This window comes from Drosophila obscura, unplaced genomic scaffold (genome assembly GCF_018151105.1).
Source record: "Drosophila obscura isolate BZ-5 IFL unplaced genomic scaffold, ASM1815110v1 contig_208, whole genome shotgun sequence".
In the NCBI taxonomy this organism is placed as follows: domain Eukaryota; kingdom Metazoa; phylum Arthropoda; class Insecta; order Diptera; family Drosophilidae; genus Drosophila; species Drosophila obscura.
This window is the reverse complement of record NW_024542799.1, coordinates 2,730,158-2,748,016: the sequence shown is the minus strand read 5'-3', so window position 1 is coordinate 2,748,016 and position 17,859 is coordinate 2,730,158. Positions and strand designations below refer to the sequence as shown.

At 54.7% G+C, this 17,859-nt stretch overlaps 1 protein-coding gene across 8 annotated transcripts; it reads right to left on the bottom strand.

The window, feature by feature from the left end:
* Positions 1–43: 43 nt before the first annotated feature.
* On the bottom strand, positions 44–17,668 carry LOC111081159 (dynein heavy chain, cytoplasmic). 8 transcript variants are annotated; one of them, XM_041594084.1, is made up of 15 exons: positions 17,334–17,668; positions 16,008–16,582; positions 15,115–15,949; positions 14,446–15,049; positions 14,287–14,392; positions 13,851–13,889; positions 13,496–13,651; positions 9,380–13,435; positions 9,265–9,291; positions 8,047–9,199; positions 5,873–7,981; positions 5,445–5,640; positions 3,965–4,082; positions 279–3,883; positions 44–218 (listed from the first exon to the last, which is right to left on the bottom strand). In XM_041594084.1, the coding sequence occupies exons 1-15, from the start codon at positions 17,575–17,577 to the stop codon at positions 53–55; spliced, it is 13,989 nt and encodes a 4,662-aa protein (XP_041450018.1). In that variant the 5' UTR covers positions 17,578–17,668; the 3' UTR covers positions 44–52. The 8 variants fall into 8 exon arrangements, with proteins under 8 accessions (XP_041450018.1, XP_041450017.1, XP_041450020.1 ...); XM_041594083.1 differs by lacking the exon at positions 5,445–5,640 and adding an exon at positions 4,560–4,758; XM_041594086.1 differs by lacking the exon at positions 9,265–9,291.
* Between the last annotated feature and the right edge of the window lie 191 nt (positions 17,669–17,859).

The following is a 17,859-nucleotide window of genomic DNA, read 5'->3' as shown; positions in this document are numbered from 1 at the left end:
TATTAGTTTGAGTAAATATTTGCGGGTAAAATACGAGTATTAGATACGATATTTAGTTCAAGGCGGTGGACGTGAGAACGGCCACACCACGCTCATAGAAGCTGTGCGAATCCTGTCCAGCGGCCACGGCCAAGTCCACGGTGAAGAGCAGCTCTGTGCGAGTCGAGTTCAGGTAGACGGGCAGCGTGAGCTTGCTGATGCGCGGCTCCGACGATATCCTGACAAGAATCGAGTGTGAGTGCAAATGCAAATTAGAGTTTACCAAGTCGTGTACTCACTTGACCCACTTGAGGATGGTCACTGGCAGATCCATCATGATGGTGGAAGCCAGAAGCAGCTCGTTGTTTTTGCACTGTGCGCCCTGCAGCTTGAGTCCGGTCACGCCGAAGCAGCAGTCCTTCTGGTCGGTCTTGAGGCCTGCATCGGTGATGGTCACCTCCAGCGCCAGCTCCTCCAGCGACCAGCTGTTGGCCTGGGCCACACACTGCCTGGTGGCCGTGATGTACGCCTCGGGATTGAGGAGGCCGCCCAGCCAAACAGGGAAGCCCTGCAACTCCTTGGCGCCCGCCTGCGAGACCAGCTGCGACACTTTCTGCAACTGCTGCACGCGATTGCTAAAGTCCGTGATCCACTGAATGACGGTGCAGCCGGTGGGGACTGTGTAGCGTTTCCATCCCTTGGGTATGATGCCGCGCACCAGCTCCGAGAGCATGGAACGATGATGGTTCGTCTGCTTCTTCTCACCCTGGCAAATGAGCACAACATCCTGCAGGTCAAGGATTACCGTCTGCAGCAGCCGGGCTCCGCTGGTCACCTCGCGCTCGAAGTAGCGATACAGCGGATCCTTGATGTTCTCCACTGTGCGCTTGAGCACCTGCAGACTCTTGGGCAGCAGCTCCAGCCATGCGGTGGCCGAATTGTGCAGCGTCTTCATCCAAGACGGGCGGCCATCCTCGCTGCGACCCACAGCCAGAGCAGACTCTGCTGACTGCTCCTCCACGCTGTAAGCCAGCTCATCGTCATCCTCCAGTTGCTGCATTTTCAGCAGCTTGCTCACTAGATCCGTGCCGCGTGTGGTCAGCAGCACCTTCTCAGCATTGTTGGGCAGGCCCAGCCAGGAGGGCGTCTGGCGATCCGTCAGGTTCTCGATCCACTTCAGGAAGTGGTCGCGACGTGTGCCGTCCGGCATGGTGATGTGGCGCAATCCTCCCGAAGCTCCGTCCACATTCGCCACCAGGGCGAAGTCAGCCTCGAAGCTGCGGGCGGTGAAGAGTTTCTTGAGGAAGGACTGCAGCAGACGCTGGTCAAAGTCGTTGTCGATCTTGCCGCCATAGATGGACTGGGAGAGCAGCGTGACAAGAGCATCCCACGGCACCTTCTCTGGGGGTAGATTGGTGCGGCCCATGGCCGTGGTATCGATCCATGTGTCCAGAGTGTCGCAGGCCACGCGCAGATCCGACTCGTTGAACTCGTACTTTTTGGCCCAGCCGAGGGGCACGTAGCGCAGTCGCTCCTGGACGATGGCGTGGAACCAGGCCAGCAGGAAGTAGAGTCTGGCCCGCTCGCTGGGCGTTTTCATCATGCGTGCCGCCGGCACCGTGGAGAAGGTACGCAACAGATTGGCCCGTATGCCCGGCGGCGGTTCAAAAACGAAGATACGTCCGGCACGCAGCAAGTTGACAGGCACCTTCGGGTTGATCTCCATGGTGAGGAAGAGACGGAAGCCCGAGTGCGGCTGCAGCGAGTGCATCTTCTTCTCCAGCTGTACCAGCCACTGGGGCGCCAGATGCACGTTCTTGAGCAGCACCCAGCGACCGGTCTTGCAGGCCATGTTAATGGCCCGCTCCGCCTGATTGAAGCCCTCGGCAGAGCCAATGGCAATGCTGGATATCTGCTTGTTCTGCTCCGCAGCCAAGTCATCCACACGGCCGGAGGCATCGAAGCCCGGCACCGAGCACAACAGGGCGGGCGTATTGCAGTTCAGCTGCTTTTCCACGACGGCCGTAAAGTCCAGTTCCTGTTCGGCGTTGGGCATAAAGTCCTCTCCAAGGACAGTGTTGACCACATTGTGGGCGGCGGCAATGACACGATCCGGCCGGAAAGCCTGGATGAGCAGCAACTGGTGCACGGAACTGGCCACGGGACTGAGAGCCTTCGACTCGTCCCACAGCTGAGGCACAACCTGCTCGGGGGAGCTCTGCTGCAGCCAGGCGCCCAGTTCGGGTATGGACTTCACCTTTTCCAACAGTTTGCGGAAGATGGGAAGGCGCGTGGCCAGGCGATTGACGCCCTCTATCTGCTCTCCACTCAGTCCCTCCACGGGAGTGGGATTGGCCAGAAGACCCTCGCGGCTGCGCAGGAAGAAGTTAAACTCTGCGTCAAGGTTTGACTCTGACGTGCTCTTCAGATGGATCTTGCACATGAGCAGGGCGAACGTGAGGCGATCGTTGTGGATCATGCCGCGGGCAACGCGCTCGTAGCACACTTGGAACAGGTCCTTGGTCACGATGCCCAGACGCTCGGAGTGATCAACGCGGCCCTCGAGTCGGGGATTGTTGTACAGCACCGTCGAGAAGATGTCGAGGAACATCTTCAGCGAGTACTGGTAGAGGAAGTGCACCTGGTTGAGGCTGTCCATGGTGAAGTAAATGTTGCTGCAGGCCACGGACAGAGGCAGATACTGCTGCGATACGGTCTCAATCTCGGCTATCACCTTGTCCGTCTCATCCACCTTCTGGTTGATGTCGTAGGCCTCTTTCTTGAGGGTCTCCAGCGTGGTGATCACCGAATCGTCGTCGAGAATCTTGCCCTTGGCATCGTTGAGCGCCTGCAGCAGGCTCTTTTCCAGCTGGCGCAGACGCAGCCGGAACTCGCCCTGAAGCTTGAGCAGATCGGAACGCTTCTCGTCAATGTCCGGACGCTCTGCCTTGAGCACCTGGTTGAGGCACTGCGACTGCAGGGAGCTGCGGGTCACAGTAAAGTTCACGAACGTCACCCTCGAACAGATGTCGGGCGGGAACTCCACGGTGGGATCACGCGTGGACAGGAATATGACAAAGGATGGCGACAAATCAATGTCCTGGTCGCCGAGCGTGATCAAAACTCGCCCGCCAGTGCGACGAAGTTCGCGATTCAGCACAGGGTTCAAAATGGGATCGTAATTCTCCACATCCTGCACCAGCAGGGGGTTACCGAAGCGCAGAGCCGACTCCAGATTCTTGCGGAACGAGTCGTCCAGGAAGGAGGTTTTTGTTATCTTCTTGCCCGCATACTCATTGAGCAGGAAGGTGGTGGCCTGTCCCGATGGATCGATAATCAGCGGGTAGCGGTTGAAGCGCTTCAGCATGATGGCATTCTCCGTGCAGAGGTCGTCCGTGGGCAGAGCATTCGCCTGCCAGCGCAGCCGTTCGTCCGGATTCGACAGATACTCGGTGCGCGCCATGTCTGCGCGATACTGGATGCTGGCCGACTGCAGGTGCTGCGACCAGGTGGTGAACAAATTCAACCGATAGTGCTGGTCGAAGTAGCCGCCGTAGGCAATGAAGGCGGCAGACAGCAGCACATCGCCCACAATGGTGGACATTTGGCTCTTGAATGTCTCGCTGGTCGACTCCCAGCGCTCGCGCTCAATGTTCAAGCTCTTGAGCAGCGCAATGGAACGATCCACCTTGGCCTGCACATTCTCCAGATCCGTTTTGATGGCCTGAGCCTGCGAAATCAGCTGGGCATACTCCTCCTTGTAGGCAGCAATGCTGCGCTCCAGTTGCTCCACAAGATCCTTGGTCTCGTTGGCATTGGCCAGATTCACTGCGGCCTGCTCCTCCAGCGAGCGCAGTTCATCGCGCAGAGGCTCTACACGCTTCAGCATGTCAGCGTATTCAATCTGTGCATAGCAGAATAAGATACAGAAATGGGAGTTAGAGAAATAGTTTCCTTCCACTTGATTTTTGGGTTTTCTTCTTACCTGTGCAATGGCCCATTTAACCATGGGACCGCAGGCCATACTGGCACGGTTCACCTTCTCAAAGTTGTAGTCGGGATTGCTCAGATACTTGGACTTCATCTTTTCGCGTACATCATCGCTTTGGGGATCAGAGATTATGGATTAGTGTTTCCACCAGGAATAGATATCGCGATTAGTGGGGGTTATTTGAATGATTTGAAGCAAGCAGAAAGCAGTAAGTTCAACGATAAATTTGACCAAAACCAAAAAAAAAAGAAAGAAGCCAATAAACCGAAGTAAGTTTCAAGTTGGGTTAAAGTGAAAGTTAAAGTTACTGTAGGATGTGGGGGGTCTATATTTACAGCTCGCTTAATATGTAAATTGCAATTGAAAAAATAGGAAAGAAAACTACGAAAAAGGGTGAAATCAAAAATCAACTCTAATGAAATCCAATTCAGTTTTTCTACGCTCAAAAGAACTAAAATCAAGCAGAAAACTTCAACAAAAGAACAGGAACAAGGAACAAGAACAAAATAAATACACTCGTAATTTCGAGAACAAAATGTGTGTGTGTTGTTTGGTTGGTTGGTAATAATTGAATTTGTTTCATGCTTACGTTATGTTCTCGGTACCGAAGTTAGATACAATTGAATTAATGAAATTTTCACGCATTATCACGGCACGGATCGACTTCCAATCGGTCGCATTCTCGCCCAGCAGCAGGCAGATCGATTCGAGTGCCAATTTAACCACCGACGGTGGATTGGCCATGGTACGCACCTCAACGAGCTGTTGCTTGCGTATCGATTTGACAGCTGATTGATTGATTGATTGATTCGATGGATTAACATGAAGGATCAGAATTAACACTTATCCAAAAGGTTATTACTATTCGTAAGATTAGGCTATTCGATTACAGTCTATAGTTAATTACTAATCAAAAACCGAATCGCATGAATCGGATGAGCCTTGCACCTGGAGCGAGCAGCAAGCACGCACTGCCTGTTCCCCTTGCTGCTTGCTCCCCTTGCACAAAGGCTTCGGTCAACCGAACCGAACCGAATCCACATGAATCCATCTTAATTATTTCCCACCTTTAGCGAGAGTTCTTCCAAGTACACACAAATGAGTGGACGAAACTATTATTATACACAGCTATACACATTATGGGATTGCAGATATCAGAGAGACAGATTGTACTTCTAGTAAGGTGGTTATGAGGTGTTTGTTGTTGGGGTTTGGGGTTTAGGGTTCAAGTTGAGTAAAGGCTTTGGCCTGTGCATTGCGTATGCTTTGGTGTGTGTGTTTTTGTAGTAGTTGTATTTGTTGTAGTTATGGGTAGGAATGAATTGAATGTAAAGATTAAAAATGATCGTTTAAGAGTATTGTTTGAGTTTGTTGGCCAATTAGTGAACAGTGAACGCCACAGGAAGTCAATGGGTGAGTGGTGCTGGGTGGGCTGTAGATGATGGCTGATGGTAAAGAGAAAGAAGTTGCGTACGTGATCTTGTCAGTCTCCAAGTTAACGATCGAGGAGATGAAAGTATCTTTCACGAGGATGCCGCGTATGGCCTTCCAATCGGTGGCACTCTCATTGAGCAGCTCGCAGACCGATTCCAGGGCCAGCTTGACCACGGCCGGAGGATTGGCCATCGACCGGATCTCGGCCAGGTGTTTCTTTTTAATTGAGCTAACGGCTGTTGGAATATGGCGGATGGTGGGATTGCGGATATTTCGTGGGTGGTGGTGGTTCGTTGTGTGTGCGGATTGTTCGGTGAGGGTCAGAATTGAATACACGACAGAATTAAATCATATATCATAATATACATCCAAATCAGATACCCAAAAGGGGAGAGACATAATCTTAGATCAAACTTAGGGTTCGCCCGCCCACAAATACGCGTAGAGTGTGGCGCCCGATGGACATACCTGCTTGGGCATCAATCACCGCCGGTTCCACCTGTGCCAGATCGGCCATCACGTATTTGCGCTTCTCCTCAATCTTGACCGTTTGATCGGCCAGACGTATCTGGATCTCCTGCGACTGGATCTTCTTCTTTTCGGCCTCCTGCTGGTCCTGGAACATTTGCTTGAGCTTGGCATTGGCCGCCTCGTTCTTCGCCTGCAGCTCCTGCTTCTTGACGGCCAGCGACTTTTGCATCTCCTCCACCTGCTCCACAGTCTCGGCGATCTTGTTGAGACCCACATTCAGATGAAGCTGCTGCTCCTCGAGGTCGCTGCGCTTCTCATTGTACAGCTTCACAAAGTGATGGATAAAGTCGAGGTAGTGGCGCGGAGTGACCGCCATGGTGCGGCCGCCACGCTTGGCCAGACGAGCGTTGGCCTGATGCAGTGTTTGGTGGACATACACGCACGAATTGATCACCGCATCCCGATGGGTGGGATTGGCCGGCACCAGGGGGCACACGGAGGGGAAAAAGTCGGGCGCATGCCAGTTGGGTCGCTCCAGATCGACGCGAATGGTAAACTCCTTGCCCACCTGGAACAGTGCCGAATCCGACCAGTCACCGAACCAATTCAGGACGCAGCGATTGAAGAGAGCCGGCGACGTGGCAGCACGATCCTTGAGGCCATCCGTCGAGGGGTTCATGGTGAAGACCACGTGCAGATTGCGCATCACCTGCTGCGTGAACCACTTGTAGAGCTCGTCGCTGGAGTCCAGCATGAGACCCTCGCGCTGAGCGCCCTCCTTGCACTGCGTCATCAGGGTGGTGTACTCGTCGCCCTCGAAGAGACCCGGCACCTCGCCGTTGGCCAGCAGCGTGTTCATGCGCTCCAGGAAGCCCGAATCCAACACATTCGACTCGTCCAGAATGAAGGCAATCTTCTCGTCCTTGCAGCCGGAGCGTCGCAGCACACAGCGCAGATCCTCGTCAAAGTCCTCGCTCGTGTACTTGTTGTGGACCTTGATCTGGAAGATGGACAGGCCGTTCATCCAAGCAACGAAGCGGGAAAGCGTGGTCTTGCCAGCGCCAGAGACGCCAATGAGCAGCAGATGGCCCTGCGGCTGGCGGAAGATTCGATCGATGCGCAGCACATGGTCAAGCACCTCGTCGAACAGCACCAGAGGCACATCCAGCTCCTCCTCGTAGAAGACCTTGAGGCGGGCGCGTACATAGTCACGCAGCTCTTCGCGGTTCACGGGCATGTAGTCCTTGGACAGCCAGTTGCTGTACAGGATCGGACGTTGCAGCGCCTCCTCCTGGTTGATGCCGGGGAAGTGCTTGTGCCCCACAATGTCAATGTTCTCGTTGGTCCAGCGCCGCTCTGGGTCATCCACCAGACGATCCTGGAAGAGACGCAGTGCCTCGTGGGCCCACAGCCGCACCAGACCCTCCACTGGCAGCGAGTCCAGCGGGCGGATGGCCTCGCAGATGCCTCGCACCCAACGCGTCATCTCACGGGGCGAGTACACGTAATGTGGCTGCATATCCTGCGTGAATCGGTCCTGGGAGGCCAGATAGAACTCCACCATAGCATTGGTGAGTGGCTCGGCGTATCCGCGCAGAGCGGGCATCAGACGCAGCATGGCACGCGAGAAGGTGCCGTAGATCTGCTTGAGCGACGTCTCTCCCGGATAGTCCACATAGATGATGGGCACGTGCCGCAGGAAGCGATGCGACAGCGGCTTGCGACCCGGATCCGTGGGCGGATTACAGGCGCCCACGAATTGTATACGCTCCAACGACACCCAGGCCTGGTCACTGGCCCGATAGAAGCCCTTGTGCTCCACCAGCTGGCGCAGGAACGAGATGACTCGCTGTGTGCCATAGCTGTCCATGTCCGGCAGATTGATCTCGTCACAGAAGAGGACCAGCCACTTGCCAATCTGCACGGGAGACAGCACCACGCCATTGGGTGTCTTGCGGTACTCACAGTAGTGATCGAACGTCTTCAGGAGCAGCTCCGGGGTGGTGGCCGATGAGAAATTCAGACCCACCACCTCCATGTCGGGCAGGGCACGCAGTGCCGAGAAGAGAGTCATCGTCTTGCCAGATCCAGGCGGACCGCAGAGCACTAGAAGGGAAGAACATAGAACATTAAAACACATGGAGGACACATTGAAGGATGATTCCACTTACCCAAGGGTTTGTGCTCCGCCAGCCACGTGTACAGCAGCGACTCGTGACGTACGGTGTCCAGAGTGGGCACCACAATGTCCGGGGAGGCCACCTTGTGGGTTTCCACCTCGATGACCGGCACCTTGTTGCTCCACGGCACCCAATCGCCGCTCATGCTCACTTCAAAGTCAATGATGGGAGCCCCAGCGGCGCCTGGCAGCGGCACGGTGGTCACGCTGCGCACAAAGTCACCCAGATCGGTGCGCACCTTGAGCTTGGCATCGCCGGCAAAGGACCACAGAACACAGTACACCAAAGCCTTGGGTATGTAGTGCTCCAACTGGTCGGCAGAGCAGGGGAAGTCCGGATGCTGCGAATTGAAGTTTAGCACGTTGCGGGCCGCCTGATTGAGCATGGAGAAGAGCGAGCTGAGGGCCCGCAGCCGAGTGAAGTCCATGATGTGCTCCTGGTCCATGGCGTACTCCAGGGTGCGCACCACAATGCCATCGCCGGAGAAAAACGGCTGCAGCTGGAGGGCAATGTCGCGCTGCACCTGCAGCGAGGGGGACACCTCCTCCTCCTTGTCCTTGGCAGGCTTCATTACGCCCACAAAGTCCTCGTCGCCATCCTCCAGGGGAATGCTGCGCAGCCGCGACAAATAGTTCTCGAATATCATCTCCGTGGAGAGCACATCCTCCGAGAACCAGACCATGCCGCACCGCGAAACGGTGGCCAGCGTGGCAAACTTCAGATCCTGCACCTCAAACATCACCCGCACATTCGGAGGCAGCGAGAGACGCTCGCCATTGGGTAGGGTCAGCAGCTTGTTGTCGTCCAGCACAGAGTTGAGATTCTCCACCCATTCGGGATCCACGTCGCCGTCGAAGATTATCCACTGGCGCTTGTTGATCTCGCCGCGCACATTGTCGATGATCTTGCGGAGAATGTGGGTGAAGAGACCGTCGGTCCACTCGCGGGTGTTGGGATCCAGGACGCCGTAGAGGGCCTCCTTGGAGATGGCCTTGGGATCAATGACATGGGCCACTCCCTCAACGCCCTCGAAGCGTTCCAGGGCCTTCAGGAGAGTTCTCCACGCAGTGGACTTGCCGGAGCCCGAAGGCCCCACCATCATCAGGCCGTGGTTGAGATTGGAGATCTGGTAGAGTTGCAGTACCTGAGAAAAGATGCGGAATATTAGCATGGGAACATTGGAAGGAGAGGTAGGGGTCTCTTAGTTACTTTGTCCACCCACGTGGAGCCGAGTCCCTGAAGATTAAGTAAGCATGTGCGTGTGAATCGAATGATTATTCTATGAATCCCTCCCTATACCCGCAATTGTCCCACTGATGCTTACCTTTTCCATCCAGGCAGCGCCCTGCTCGTCTCCCTCGCCACAGACCAGATAGTCCTCCTGGCACACCTTGCGAATCTCCTCCTTGAGGCCCTTCATCTCTGCCCGCGTGTAGCCCACATTGGGGAAGACGTCGCTGAGCAGCGAAAAGAGCAGTGGAATGTCCTCGGCCACCAGTTTGGGCACCATGGTCTCGCACACCGACTGGATGAGAATCTCCTGCTCAGGCAGATTCTCGGCCACAGAGGCCTCGTCTATGTTCTCGTCGCCACGCTGTCGCATCTGCTCCTTGATCTTCATGATGCGATCGCGCTTCACGTTGCCAGCGGATATCAGCACCGACTTGAGGGCACGCAGACCGAAGTCGTAGTGGCTCTGGTTGGATAGCTGCTCGTCGCAGAGCTTGAAGAATGGAACGATCTTGCAGGCGAGCTTCTCGGCAGTGCGGAATCCCTGCGAGAAGAGCATCACCTCGGCGATCAGCTGCCGATCGGGTGTGGTCATGGCCAGCGACCGGAAGAGCTTCTTCAGATTGTCCGGCAGATTGGAGCGGCCGGCATATCCCGGATTCATCGTGATGAAGATGGCCATGTCGGCAGAAACGCGCACCTGCTTGCCCACCAGCTCCACGGTAATGCTCTCCTTGTTGCTGTCCATGTCGTACTTGAGCGCCTCCTGGATGGTCTGGATCTGCTGCGAGCAGGCGGACAGCATCCGCTCCTCCAAACGATTGAACTCGTCGAAGCAGCCCCAGGCTCCGACCTGGCACAGGCCCACAAAGATGCGGCCCATGGCCTGGAAGTCGAACGTCTCGTCGCAGTTGAAGACGAGCACGAAGCGACCCAACTGATTGCCCAGCGCCTTCACCGACTCCGTTTTGCCCGTGCCAGCGGGCCCGAAGGGAGAGCCTCCGAGGCGCGACTCCAGGGCTTGGGTCATTGTCAGGTAGCAGCGATCCGTGAGCGGTGTCTGCACCAGGCGGTCCTGCACACCCAGATACTCAAAGCCGTAGAAGAAGCGCGCATTGGCCATGTGGATGGTCAGCTGCTGCAGCACCTCCGTCTGGCGGGGATCGAAGTAGAAGCGCATCTCGCACAGCCACTGGAAGGACTTGGGCGACGTCACGCCGTTGGTGATAAGGCGCCTGGTCACCGTACGCTTGTGCACAAACTCGTTGATGAGATGCTCCAGCTTGCGGCGGCGCAGTGGCGGCTGCTCCTGCAGCACAGAGTCGGCCAGGACATTCAATGTGTTCTCCACGTTGCCAAGGACCCGCTGCATGGGCTTGGCGTTGTTTGTCTCTGAGGCCTGCTGCAGAGCCGCCTCAACATCCTCGGACCATAGGATTTGGGCCGCTAGGACCACAATCTGGGCCTGGTATTTGTCGCACCATTCCATGTAGGCCTGAGGATCGATTTTGCCATCGCGGAACTGCTTGATATCCTGCACGGCCTGAGCCAACAGGGAGGCCAGAGTGAAGCGCATCTGCTTCTCCACCAGCGACAGCCACTCGTTGATCTTGGGATGCTCCACGGTGGACACGGGATTGATGAAGTGCACCTCCTCGCCCTCGCGCGATGATATGCCCAGAATGACGTTGCTCTCCTCGTTCAAGAGGATGGCAGCCACGCCGGCAAACATCTTCTTGAAATGCTTTTGGAGACGGGCAATGTTCTTGCTGTTGCCGATTATCTCCAGCAGATCCTCGTCGCCCACGAAGTAGAATCGGGGGAAGGAGGTACGCTCCCTCTCCAAGTACTCGCCGAGGGCCTTCTGAATCTTTCCCAGCAGATCGGCCAGACGCTCCAGCGAACGTTGCACGGCTGGAATGTTCAGGACATCCATAACTTTCGGCGACTTTGTGACTTTCTTCATCAGACCGAGAAACTCGGAGCTAATGCTCTGGAAACGGGATGTCTCCACGGGTAGCAGCGTCTTGATGTCGGCACTGCCCGAGAAGATGCCCTCGAGGTACACCCAGCGACGCTGCACATCGATCCACACGTCAAAGAGGGCGTTGATCCGGTTCAGCTTCTCCTCCCAGGTGAGGGCCTCCTCCTCAAAGACTTTGTAGTATGGCGATAGCTTCATGGCGGCCACCGAGTTGATGTGCTCCTTGACCTTGTTGAAGAGGTCATCCCAGCCGCGGATGATGCGGCACTTGTTCTGGTAATTGATCAGATCCAGCTCGTAGTTCTGCCAGGACTCGCGCACCTGCTTGAGGAACTCCTCCAGCGCCATCTCGCCCTGGGCCACCAGAATAATGTCCTTGACAATGCCCTCGTTTTTCTGCAGATTGACATCCCACACCTGTCCCAGTGTGAGGTCGGAGATGACCCAGTTGACGCGCAGCTGCTTTGTCAGCTGCTTCCAGTGGCGCTCCTTGAGGGCGTCCGACTTTAGCTCCACAATCAGCATGTTCACCTTGATGTAGCTCTGGATGAGCTTCTTCACGTACTCGTACGACTCGTACATGCGGAGGCGGGCAGGCAGTTCCTTCAACTGTGCCATCATCGCCTCCAGCTGCTGGCGCAGCTTGCGCGGCTGCACCGACAGCCAGGGCTTTTCGCGCGTCTCATCTATCTGGGTCCACACCTTCGACAGCTCGCCCCATACGCCACGAAGATCCTGCAACTCCTCCAGAGCCACATTCATGCGCTCGGCACTGTTGTTGGGCACCGCCGACTCTTGCAACTCCAGAGCCTCCTTGGCCTTGGCCACATTGTCGCGCTCCTCCTTGAGGCGCGAGTACTTGCTCTCAAAGATTTGAAGCTGCTGAAGAGCATCGTCCGGACGGATTTTGCCGCCCGTGGGCTTGGTCTTCTCCCAATCGTTGAGGAAGTCCACGGTACGCGTTTCCACGGCCTTGTCCTCGGCCACAATCTTGGCCTGCAGGCTAGCCACCTGCGTCTGGATGGCCGTGTCCTTGCGTTTGATGATCTCATTGAAGGCCGACCACTCGCCCTCGATGTTGTCCACGTGCAGCCAGTTGTTGGGGAACTGGAACCGCTGGCGCTCAAGTATGCGCTGCGCCTCCCTGAACACCTCCACCTGCTTGTCCCACGATATCATGTCCTTCTTCAGCGACTGCACGTAGGTGATGAAACTGACGGCATCCGAGGTGCTGGCCGCCTCAATGCTCTGCATCTCGAGGTCAGTGCGCGACTTGGACACCTTGCCGTGGAAGCTGGTCATTTCGGTGCCCAGCAGCGTTCCAAACTTGCCCAGCGCCTCCTTGTGCCACGAGTCGTACTTCAGAGTGACCTTTGCCTGCACCTTGGCGTAATCGATGATGATGGGGCCATAGGCGCGCCGAGTGTCGGACGTGTCGAAGGTGGTGCGTGATTGCTTGATGTCGTTGAGGCACTTTATCCACAAGTTGACATCCTCACCCAGGCGGCCGTACAACATGTCTGCCTGTAGGTCCCACAGGCTCTGGTAGCGCAGCCACTCGTCCACATAATTGCGCACTTCGCCCACTTTGTTATTGATGGCTCCATAGGCACTGTCCAGGATCTTGCCCTCAGGCAGCTTTGTCAGCAGATTGCGATACGTCTGCGAGACGGGCTTCTCCAGGCCCACCTGGTAGCGGGTGCTCTGGAGGCGCATCTGCGAGGTGACGATCGCCTGCCAGGCGAAGAACTGCTGCATGATCTGGAAGCGGGCCTCCTCAATGGAGGGATAGAGATACATCTGCTGGTTGGTAATGCGAATCTCGTGCACGGCATTCTGGATCTGCGGCTCCCCGCCGAGCTTGTGCGTGGGCTGGGCCGGTGCATCAGTGTCCATGGAGGTGTCCACCTCCTTCTTGTTGCCAGTCAGGGCCTCAGTCCAGGCCTGGATACCCGCCTGCAGTCGCAGTGCCAACTTCTTCTCCACCTCCTCATCCAGACGCGTGACCCAAACGCTCAGATTGGAATACTGACGCAGCGAAAGGTCATCGACAGCGTGTTGAATCTTTGATAGAATCTCCACAAAGGTGGCAGCACTATAGGGACATGTCTCCAGCGAGCGTACATCCACATCCAGTTGCTCCTCAACGACCAACAAGTCATCAACCTATAGAAGAGGGAAATCTTAAGTAAAATTCATAATTGTATTCCCTCAATGTGCGTTTACCTTCTCCTGGAACTGCGTAACGCATTCCGAGAGACGAAGAACATAAGGATCCAGCTTGTACGATTCCCAAACGAGTCCAATGCCCTCGGAAACCAAGTTCAAGACATCCTTGCGCAGTCCTGCCACCAGCGGCACAATGCTGGCACGATCTTCGATCTAGATGGAAACCATTTGATTAGCTTGTTAGCTCATGTAATGTTTAGAAAGTGATTCTTAAATTGCATGCGGGAGTTGAATAAAATCGAAACTAGGAAATCAAATGGTGGTTGCAGGTACAGGAAATATTTGGGGAATTAACAAACATTTTTATGGGTAGGGTGGGTTGGGGAGGGGTACAACAACGCAACAACACTACCTTGAATACGGAATTTTGTGCTAGACTCCTATTATTAAGCTGCATGAAATAAATGTTGTTGTAGGTTCGTTACAGATTCAGAACGAGAGAGAGAGAGAGAGTGAGTGAGTGATAGGGTCTCGTGGTGAGTCTATAGGTTTCCGGTCTATGTGGTGTGTGTACTAGTGTCTGGTGTGTGTTAAGTGGTGGGTGGGTAACAAAATTCAAGCTGCACGCCAGAAACAAAGCAATGCAAAGAGAACAACGTGAAGCCAGTGGTGACTCCAAAACGTTGACGTCGTGTGCTTGTGGTTGTGGCAGATTGGAGTGTACAAAAGAGTGTTGGAAGAAATGCTTGACTGATATCAAATGAATCTTTTGCCGATGCTCTTCTGGCATTCGTTTGATTACAGCCGTTCTTCGGAAGGGAGAGTAGCCAGCGTCAATGGCAGCTTACCTTCTCCAGGGTGCGTTCGTAGGTGCGAACACTCTCAATCAGCGATATAGCATACGGATAGATCTGGTTTGCCTGATGCGCCTTATTCACAATGGTGAGCGGTACTCTGGAAAGAAAAGCCATGAAAATCCGAGCCAAATCAAGCGCCAATTTAAATACCTGAATCCCAGATTCTTGATATTCCGCACCTCCTTGGCCAGCGTGATTATCTCTGGCAAGAAGTTGACCCTTAGTCGCAGAACATTGCCACGTCCAGTGCGAGAGCGCGTTGACTCAATTGTGAAAATGCGACCAGTGCTGCCAAAGTTGCGCTCCTGCACCTTGCGGGCCCACTCGTTGAACACTTCAACGGTGGAGAGCTTGGCGCGGAAGCTAACGCCGTCTTCCTTCAGCCTCTGGCCCTCGATGTGGGTCTCCCAGCCCTTGCCCAGCACATCCTCCACGCGCTTCAAGTACATCGTCAGCTGATTGTCGATCTGACGTGCCCAAATGATGGAACCCGCCACCGGGGGCAGATCTCGCACCGATGAGAGACGACAGCTCTTGCTCTGCGGATACTGCACCTTGAACTTCTCATGCAGTGCCTCAATGTCGTCCTTGACACGCTGTATCAGCTGCGTCTGGTACTCCCGTATGGCGCCCCGAATGTGCGGGCGCACAAAAAGCGCATTGAAGCGCGAGAAGATGCGGAACATCTCGTTGGCATTCTTTGCCGTTCCCAGTTGGTCGCGCAAATGAGCAGTGATGCGAGTCTCGACGCGATCTGTGGGCAAAAGGAATTCGTTTGAGTAATTTTCGAGCCAAGTAAAAACGATTCTAGAAACCAACCAATCTTCTCCTCGTAGCGCTTCACTGCGGCCTCCCAGGCCTCTGAGCCCTCCTTGGTTATGTCCAAGCAATCCACCTCCTTGACATTTTCGTATGCAAGATTCACCTCCTCGATGGCATTGGCATCGGCTGCATCGAGGCTGTAGGGCTGTTTGGTCTCCACGGTGCTGCCGTCATCGCCAACAGCCTGCTTGGTGGGGCGCAGGACGCGCAGGATAACGGTGCGCAGCTGTTCGTGCTGGCGCCGGAACTTGCGCATGTGCTCCATGCGGGTCTGCAGCTTTTTGTGGGCGGGCGAAACGCGCCACACCATCTTCAGGTGCTCATCCCGCTTCTTCTTCACAATGTCACGGAGCAGGCCCTGCAGCTTGTCGTACTCGTCGTCCCAGCAGCTGAAGATCTCGAAGCACTGGTTCATCACGCGCTCAAACTCGTCAAAGGGAATGTGCATCAGCCGCCGGGTGCCCAGCACCTTGAGCAGCTGCTGCGACAGATCCCGCGAGATGGCCTCGATCAGCTTGAGGCAGCGCTGAATGGGATACTTGGTGTTGCGGACCTTCCGCAGATGCGAGAAGATTTGCTGCACGGCCGGCCGAATCTTCTCCAGCTCCGTGGCGGACAGCAGATCGTTGATGGGGAAATCCTTCATCAGCGGATTGTAGTCGGCCACAGTGGCCAGAGCCTGCTTCAGTTCCGTGTCCGTGTCGAACGAGACGGTGGCATGGAAGCGCTTGCCATGCTTCAGGATGTCCAACGTCAGAGCCACCTCCACGGACTCGCCCTTCTCTTGGATGCGATAGAGGGCACGCTCCAGATTCAGCCAGAAAGAGATTTCCTAGAAAGATTCATGTTTAAATATAACAAATTCGTTTTTCATAATTAATTTCTCGCACCTGCAGCGCCGTTCCCGAGCCGGGGTCACGATTTAGCTTGGTGACCTTCTTGATTTCGGTTATCCAGCGATTGACGCCGTTCTGCAGCTGGTTGAGAAACGAAGAGTCCTCCACCTTGTCGCCAAAGTCCACCACCTTGGCCTTGCGTCCCTCATCCGCGCACTTGCGGATCACTGCATTGACGGTCGGATGTGCCGTCAGGGTAATCTCCGGTATATCAATGTTCTGCTGCAAGTGCAGCAGCCCCATCTCCAGCTCCGCCAGCTTCTTCTCCACCGACGGGGCCATCTTGTCGCCATCCCGGTCGGCACGACCCGACTCCTTGACATACGACTTGAAGTAGGGGGCCAGGGACTTGCTGATGAACGCGTGCAGCGTCTCGTACGGGGAGCCATCGGAGAAGTTGATTAGTCGCAGCTGGGAGTGAATCGACTTGTCCGCCTCCACCACAACGCCTCGCTTGATGCATGCCAGCGAGGCCATGCGGCTGTTGGTGAAGTGAACGTCATTGCTGATTTGGTACGACACCTGCTCCTTCTCCTCCTCCCCCTCCGCGGGCTGTTCGCTATCGTCCTCTGCACGAATCAAAGAAATAAATCACTCGCGTGGCTGCTATCGCACTGTTTCATTCACCCACATTTCACGGCCTCGCCGCCCATCTGGCCGTGAGGCTCAATGGCGTGGCACTGACATCATTTCATTACCAAGGCGTCACCTTCAAAACATTCAGCGGCCAAGGGAAAAACCTTCAAAATTTGTACAGCCAAGGCTGGACCTTGGCGCTGTCATTGCTCCCACATTTGTTGGCCCCAGTGCCAATGTCAATGACAACGCTCAATGCCGCAAGTCCAATGGAATGAGTACGTACGCAGCCCCAAGGTCGCCCCACTCCGCATCGACTTGCTTCCGCAAACAAACTTGTTGATTTTCTGTTTATAAACAAACGAAAGCCGGCCGGCAATAACGATGTCATGCCACAGGTGGCCGTGCCAACAGCTGGTTTTTTTTAGTACATTGCTATCGATAATTTAATTCGTGAGTCACGAGCTGCGCTGACGTCATGCGCAGAACAAGATTTTGGCAAAAGCTAAACAAAAACAAAAGTTGCATTGATTTGTAACAAAAACTATGCGGGCTTTGGCCACCTATGAAGAATGACTCATTATGGGTTTCGGGAAAATAATCTTGGACAGAGCCTTCCGATCCGACTACTTTAAATGGATTTTATAGACTTTCTCCTGCCCTAGGGAACGCCATTTTGTGCAATTTTTTTTTTTTTTGCATTGTCGTTCCGTGTGCCAACGCTGCAGAAAAATGTGTTCTCACCTTTTATGCAGTTCCGCTGCACATACAGGGCCTGCACCTGGGGGTCCGAGAGGAACTTTCTGATCGTCTCCTGGTTGATTGGGTCGTCCAGGGCTTTGTTCAGAGATTGCGGCACCACTTCATCATCGGGCAGCAAGATGGTGACTGCCTTGCGGAGATAATTTGCAAATGCATCATAGTTGGCTATGGATACATTCACGCCGGGATCCACCGATGTGTCGGGGTTTTCCAGGGAATCACCCATGTCCACAAATGGTTTTTAAACACACAATTTCAATATTTAATTTGCACAATAAGAATTTTTCACAACCTGCCTCGCCCAGTGAAAAATTACGTCTGCACTGCAGAAATGGAGTGATGGCGCTGCCAGACTGTTCAAAAAATGTGCTAAAATCGATGAGCTACACAAATTGGTACCGCAGCCCTGGACGCAGTGATGCCGCATCAATAAAATTAGTCCCGCCAACAATTAATCAAGCAAAATATTGGGTCGATGGGCAAGGCGGCAACGCCATGTCTTAAAACA

Bases quoted from the DNA above. Each gene is read 5' to 3' on its own strand.
- LOC111081159 (XM_041594083.1), bottom strand. From the start codon at position 17,577: ATGGGTGATTCCCTGGAAAACCCCGACACATCGGTGGATCCCGGCGTG. The intron at 13,436-13,495 runs GTAAACGCACAT...CCTCTTCTATAG, and splicing joins TTACGCAGTTCCAGGAGAAG to GTTGATGACTTGTTGGTCGT. The intron at 4,759-5,872 runs GTATGTCCATCG...TCAATCAATCAG, and splicing joins GGTGATTGATGCCCAAGCAG to CTGTCAAATCGATACGCAAG.